General features: G+C 59.7%; 1 protein-coding gene across 1 annotated transcript; it reads right to left on the reverse strand.

Moving 5' to 3' along the window:
• Positions 1-1,363: 1,363 nt before the first annotated feature.
• On the reverse strand, positions 1,364-6,096 carry SOX12 (SRY-box transcription factor 12). The gene has a single exon (XM_030830984.2). The coding sequence runs from the start codon at positions 5,715-5,717 to the stop codon at positions 4,779-4,781; it is 939 nt and encodes a 312-aa protein (XP_030686844.1). The 5' UTR covers positions 5,718-6,096; the 3' UTR covers positions 1,364-4,778.
• Between the last annotated feature and the right edge of the window lie 1,248 nt (positions 6,097-7,344).

Genomic DNA, 7,344 nt, shown 5'->3' on the forward strand with positions numbered 1-7,344 from the left:
GTGCCCAACATAACCTCTTCCTCTCTGTGTGGGTAAGACCCGGGAGCATGACGGATGTCACTCTTGTGATTAGCTTACATTATCGGCAAGGGTGAAGGGACTTCATAAATGTGATCAAGGTAAATGTGATTAAATTAGTTGATATTTAGTGAATCAAAAGGACCATTTCCCTGGGTGAGCCCTTTAAAAGAGAGCCTTCCTTGAGCCAAGTGACTTGAAGGTGCAGAAAGATTCTCCTGCTGCTCCTTGACAAAATGAGCCTCCACACTGATAGAGGGCCTGTGAAGAAAATAACTGAGTGGCTTTTAGGAATCCAGAGTGGTACCAGCTGACAGCCAGGAAGAAAATGGGGGCCTCAGTCCTTTAACCACAAGGAACTGAGTTCAGCCCACCACCCCGTGATTCTGCAAGAGGACACTGAGCTGCAGAAAGGAATGCAGCCCAGACAACAGTGTGACTGCAGCTTTGAGAGATCCTGAGCAAAGAACCCAGGATTCTCTGCTGGGCATGCCTGGACCCTGGGCCCACAGAGATTATGAAATAATAAATGCATGCTGTTTTAAGCGGTTAACCTTGTGGCGTTTCATTACATAGGAATAGGTGGCCAATACATCAGCGTATAGGTGTTTTTAAAGTCCTGGAACCAAGATAGCTCAAATAGCCCCGGCCAGGAACCTGACCCAGAGATGAATCCGAGAGCATGAATGGAGGGGGATTAGAGTGGGACACACCCTGCAACCTCTCCACCGCGCGCCCGCAATGCTTCCTACTCCTCTCAGCCACTAGGCGTCCCCAAAGTCCACATAAGCAGGTCTCGCCCCCACCTTTCACAGGTCGGAATCCATTTCCTTCAGAAATGGAAGGAAACAAAATAACAACAAATGGTCTCACTTCTATTCGTATTTCCTCCTCCCCCACATCACCCCGGGGGAAACTAAGGCCTACGAAGGGAGGCGCTTGCCCAAGGGCCACAGTACTCTAGCACCGTCTCGGGCCTGGCGTTTTACACGCCCCCTGCCCTCCCCCTCCCAGGGCATCGTGAAGGGCAAACACAGACTTTTAGCCTCTCTCTCCAGCTTAGGCCAGGGGAGGGACTGCGAATGAGAATGGCATCAGCAGGGGGCCCTGAGTGACTTGTGGGCTGAGGCCGGAGTTTCTAATTGAGGCCGACTGGAAAGGGTGGAAAGCGTGCAGCCCCGAGGTTGGGGCTGACAGTGTTGGTGGAAACGAGACTCCTCCTGAGGGAGTGGGTATCAGAGGTGCCCAGCTGCAATTGCTGGGCCAGTGATCCCCTTCCCTTTGTCCAGCCCCTTCCACCATCCGCTGCAGACTGGGTTGTCCAGAAGCAGACACGGAGACTGAGTTTGGGGTGCAAGATATTTATTAGGGATAAACACCTGTGAAAAGAAGAGGGAGGAGACAGAATTGGGTTCAGGAAGCCAAACTGCGCTGCTGACCAGGCAAAGCCTCAGCCACCCTGGAGGGGCCCTGGGGTGAGGACCTGGCGGGGTGGGGGGCAGGTACTCCCTGTGTCTGTCCCACCTTGCACTGAAGTGGCAGGCTTTTACACCTGTGCTCATTCAGACACCAGATGCAGGCTGCCCTGGGTGAAGTGGCTCTCTTCCACCTTTTCTTTCTTAAAGGTTTTGTTTTGATTTGTGGTCAATCTCGCTTCCAATCAGAGGCCAAGAGGAAGCGCTCACTGTAACTCCTGAGGCCCCAAGCCCCCTTTCTATAGGTGCCCAGCCCTCCCAAACCTGCTTTAGTCCTCTTTTAAAGCATCTATGGGTATCCCAGTCCCCAAATACCCTCTGTGAATGAGACTTGCACACTTGGCCTTGGTTCTTACTGGGGAAACAGGCTTTGTCCAACCTTAGGAATTCATTGAATCTGGTAGAGGAAGAATTAGGCGGACAGGTGTAGGGGGACAAAGTTTTGAAAAGCCTTCATCTCAGTTCCCAAAACACACTGGTAAGAATCTCATGGGCAGGAATCACTGTGGCTTCTGCTGCTGTTCTTCAGTCATTCAAAACATCTACACTGGGGGCCAGTTACGTGCTAGGCATGGGGACGAACCCCACTACTCCACACCCTGAACCGCCAGCCTAACACCATCTGCAGATTCAAACAGGGAGGGAGAGGCAAGCACCCCGAAGTAACACTTCACCAGGAGACGGAAACCAAAATTTGGGGCCCTGACCTTGGCTGCTTGAAGCCCCTTTACAAGTTGCTTCTGCACCTTGACCCTAAGTTTCCTCCTCTGGACAATGGAATAATACAATTTATGGAGGACCATGTTAAATGCTTCTCACCTCGAACTTCATTTTACCCTGTGAAGCAGGTATTATCATCATCCCTGCGTTACACATGTGGAAAGAAGAGTCAGGGTGAAGTTAACATGCTCAAGGTCACACAGGTGCTCAGTGGTGGTACCAGGCTCAACCCTGATTCTTAATCTTAAGGGCAGGGTCAAACTGGCCCCCTTGGGCTAGGTGTGCCTGCACACGTGTTTCACTTGGTCCACAAGGATTTAAAAATATTTCACTCAGCTTTCATTTTGAAATTGAGATGTTCACAGAAACATCCAGATTGCCATCTTCTCTTGAAAAATCTAGCCCCCTGGCCACAGTGGGCTGCATTCCCACAGGGTCACAACCGGCAGGAAGTGAGCAGTTGCTCCCTTTGAAGTGGGTCATGAAGCCAGTGTCCACCCAGACTCTCTCATTCATGTCACCTGCCTGGCCTCTGCAGGGATGAGTCTGCCATCCTTAATGAAGACCAGGAGTCCTGAGATAGAGGGAGCAGAGAGGCCTAGAGGGGCCAGGTGCCTCCTTGCCCTGGAACCCCCAGCTCTTCCTGCATGGTGCTAAGTCACATGGACTTGAATCTGCCAAACTGTTTGGGGAGGGTTGAGGAAAGGCAAAGACATGTAGAAGCACAGGGCGAGATGGGGCAAATACACTTTATTCAGTCCTGGCAGAAGTCCTGCTGTGGGTGCCAGTGCCCCCTCCCCTCAGCTATGAGACTAGTTCTCCAAGACCACAGACAGTGACATCTCTTCACTCACATGACGTTTTCTGGGATTTTTCATTGTCTTTTTTGTTGTTGTTTTTCTTAAAAAAAAAAAAAAAAAAAAAAAAGAGAGAGAGAAAAAGAGAAAAAGAGAGAAAGAGAGCGCGCGCAAAAAGGCCCAGAGCCGGAGCACCAAGCTTAAAGGAGGCAGCTGGTGGCTTTGTCAGCGACGGGAACGCGTGGGGCAGAGACCTGCAGAGACCCTGGGCAGGGGTCCCGGAGGACTCTGGGACCGTTTGTTCCTGAGATTTGTGTGTGTGAATGAGAGTGTGTGCACACCCAGGAGGGTGAACACACGCCGGTGAGATACAGGTAGTGAGGGCAAATGGGGCGTGGGGAGGCCGGAGGGGCGGGGCTTGAGCGGGGAGCTGGAGTAAGAGGGGTAACAGCATCAGGGGCAGGGTTTCCGAGGGCACCCGAACTGGATGCAGCAGCGCTAGGCGCAAACGGCCCAAGACTACTCTGACCCTCCCTTCAGTCTCACTGGCCCAGTCGATGGTCTCTCTGAAGCCAGCTGCTGAAAAGTGGGGCTCTTCTTGCCACTTCATCTGCTATTACGCCTCAGTCTCAACCCCCTAGTACCAACGTGTCTCAGTTTCTCCCACTGAATACTGTAGGCAGAGGGACCTGGATGACAGGAAGGGGCGGTGGGCTTAGGAAGGAGCCCAGGCTGAGAGTGTGCCCTGAGGTGATAAGGGCACTTGCGGGGGGGGCGTGTGAAGCATAAGGACCCTGTCCCCAAACAAACTGTTACGTGTCTTGGTTCTGAGTTTTCTTTTTCTCTCCTGAAGGATTTCCAGAGAAAGACCCTGCCCCCAATTCCCAGGTGGGGAAAAGAAAGGTAGGCTTCTTGGAACCAAAACAAGCTGTAGAGGCAGTCATGCAGTCGGTGAGGGGTGGGTGCACGTGGGTTGGGCGACCCCGTAAGGGAAAAGGGGCTATGCCACTCGGGAGTTCCAAGCTCCACACCAACCCTTCCGGGCCGGCTAGTCTCTTTCTCCCCCTTCCGAGTGCTCCTCCCATTTAAGGCAGTGACGCCCCGTCGGGTTGAACGGAAGCCGTGGCTCCTGGATCAAAAGATTTCTCAGGATCGCTCTATATCCGCCCCCCTTCTTCCTGGATCTGACAGGGGCGTGAGGTTCGACTGGGACCAGCTCCCTCCTCCCAAGAAGCATTAAGCATGCGCGAGAAGGGGGCGGATCCCAGTGTTCCCGGGGAAAAGGAACGGGCCCCTCCCCCTCCCTGGGAGGGAGGGGCAAGGGAGGAGGGCGCGGGGCCGCCCAGCTGCAGCGCCCCCCCAAACAAGACAGGAGGCGGGCCAGGCTAAGGCGGAGGGAGTCCGGAGCAAGGGCAGGGGCGTGTCCTCCGGCCGTGAGGAAGGGCGTGTGCAAAATGGGGGAGGGGTACAGGTCTCTTGGAGAGGACGGGAGGTGTATCGGAGGGGGGGCTGGCTGCTGGTGGCTGTGCGGGAGGGGGTAAGATGGGGAGGGGCTTGGATGTCGGAGAAAGGGTGGGGGTTGGGCTGCCTTGGGGTGTGTCTGCGGGGGAAGGGCATGTCTGGATTTGAAGGGGGTTGGGCACGTCTAGGAGGGGGGAGGCTGTGCGGGAGATGGGGTGCCAGCCTCGGCCTCCGAGGGGCCCCAATACCTGATTCCTGTATGTAAACAGCTGGTTTAGGGGGCGTGCGCGCCCCGCTGACGGTGGGCTCAGTAGGTGAAAACCAGGTCGGCGATGCTAGACGGGCGCCAGTCCCCTGCGATCATCTCGGTAACCTCGGGGGTGCAGTAGTCCGGGAACTCGAAGTGCGACGTGCCCGAGGGGGGCGGCAGGTCTGGGTCGCGGTCCAGGGCGCTGCAGTCTAGGCCGGCAGGACCGGGGGGCAGTCTGGACAGAAAGCCCAGCGGCTCCTCCCCCGACGCCACCGTCTCCTCTTCGCCTTCCTCCGTCGCCGCCGCCTCCTCCTCCTCTTCCTCCGGCTCCTCGTCCTCCGACGGAGTCGGGGAGGCGGCGGTGACAGCCGCCCCCTCGCCCGACGGCCCCTGGGAACGCTCCGCTTGTCCCCGGGCGGCCCGCCCCGCCGGGACCATCCTCCACAGCTCCCGCCCAGGGGTCTCGACCAGGCGCACTTCCAGCAGCTCCTCGTCGTCGTCCTCGTCGTCGTCCTCGGGCGCCGCCGCGCCGCCCCCCAAAGGCCCTCCAGCCGCTCGGCGGCCCCCGCGGCTAGGCAGCTGCGACCCGGGCTTGAGCCGGCTGCCGCCGCCGCCGGGGGGGCGGGGCCGCGCCTTGGCGGGCGCCCCCTTGCTCTTTTTGCGCGGCCGGTACTTGTAGTCCGGGTAATCCGCCATGTGCTTGAGGCGCAGCCGCTCCGCCTCCCGCACGAACGGGATCTTCTCCGAGTCCTGCAGCAGCTGCCAGCGGCGGCCCAGGCGCTTGGAGATCTCGGCGTTGTGCATGTCGGGCCACTGGTCCATGATCTTCCGCCGTTCGTGCTGCGACCACACCATGAACGCGTTCATCGGTCTCTTAATGTGGCCGCTCGGGGTCTTGCACCAGCCGGGCTCACGCGCCCCCTCCTCGGCCGGCCCGGGCCCCGGGGGCGGCGGCCCGCCGTCCCGCTTGGCCCTCGCGCCCCTCTGCTGCACCATCGCGCCTGGGCCCGGGGCCGCTAGACGCCGCCGGGGGCCGTCCGCATCCTCAGCGGCTGGGGGTGGGGGAGGAGGCAGCAGCGACGGAGGGGCGGCCCCGCCCTGCAGCTCGGCCCGGCCCCCGCGAGCTGGGGGGCGAGAAGCTGGGCGCTCGGGCCCAACGGACGGCGGGGGGAGAAGGTCAGCGGCGCGGTCTCAGGCGGGTTCGGCGCGCCCCCGCCGCCTCCGGCAAGTTGCACCCCGCAGCACGCCACACATTGTTTTGCGGGGGCTGAGGAACTGCACTCCCAGGGCCCCCGCGGGCTCTCCTTGCAGCCTCCTGCTCGGCCGCGGCCCGCGCGCGCCTCTCTCCGCCCCGCCGCCTTCCAGTGTCTTTCTCCCCGCGCGGCCCCGCCGGCGCGCGCGCCACCCCTCCCCCTCTCCGTCTGCGGGCCGCTGCGGCGCGCGCGGGGCCGCCCCGTGTAAACACCGAGGTGCCCGCTTGGGCTGCGGCCGGGCCACGCCTCGCGCTCGGGCGCCGCGTCACCCGTTGCTGGGCAGAGAACCTGGTATTTGCATCTCCCAATCGCTGGCTGCCGAAGTGGGGCGGGGCTCGCGCTGCGGGGCTGGGCGGTCTTGTGGCTGGGATTGGGGGTGTCGGATGAAGTCGGTTTCTTTTCTTAGGCTGGGGACTAGCGGGAGAGTGGGGGGCGGGGGGTGGACGCCGAGCGTGCTTCCCTTCTGGCTCCAGAAAGCCTGTCCCCGCCCCGCGTTGCCTTTGAAATTTTAGCTTACTCAGTGACACCTGCCGCCAGGTAGGACCTCCGCTCCCTCCTCTTTCGGGGGCGTCTTTTTTAGCCGCCCCAGAACTGAAGGTGAGGAGACCTAGGCTCAGGAAAGCTCCTTAAGGGGACAAAAACCTCATCGTATCATTGATGTAGCCCCTGCCTAGTATCCAGCCATATAGGCGCTCAACAAATGTTTATGGGCCCAATGAACCGAATCCCTTTTATATTTTTCTTCTCTTTTGAGGCACCACGAGGGACCTGAGAAAGAAGGGCACATGACGCCCACTTTCCAGGTAGGAAACACCAAATATCTGCAGATTAGGGCTCGAATCCTAGGCTCGCGGTCCCAGCTCTCTTCCCTCAGCGCACGAAGGGGCCGGGGCACCTCGCCTAACCAGCCGAGGGTCCTGAGTAGGACGAACTCTCCGTTTTTCACACGTCTCAGGCGAGGTTCGAAGATGCGTGGGTGCCCCATTCCCAGGTCCCACGCCACACCTAGACCAGCCTGGTGCCAGACTAGGGCGCGATGCCCCTCCCGGGTCTGGAGAAGCGTGCGCGGGCACGGGGGCGGAGCCAGGCCAAGGGGCGGGTCCGAGGCGCACGCTCGAGGCGCGTGGCGGGGAGGGGCTGCGCGCTCCCATCTCACCACGTGTGAGCCCGCTCGGGCATTGCTGGGCGTGTGCTGCCCCTTGGGGGAGGTCACCTTCACCGCGCAGTGGGCCCGGGCGATGGGTGGGGGCGCTGAAGCGTCCCTCCACGGAATCAGGAGCTGGGAGGGGTCGGGATGGGGGTCTCTATGGTAGCATTCTGCTGGGGCATAGTGGGCAGTATCCGGATTGGAAGGTGCGTGTCTCAGGCTG

Source organism: Globicephala melas, chromosome 15 (genome assembly GCF_963455315.2).
Source record: "Globicephala melas chromosome 15, mGloMel1.2, whole genome shotgun sequence".
NCBI lineage: Eukaryota > Metazoa > Chordata > Mammalia > Artiodactyla > Delphinidae > Globicephala > Globicephala melas.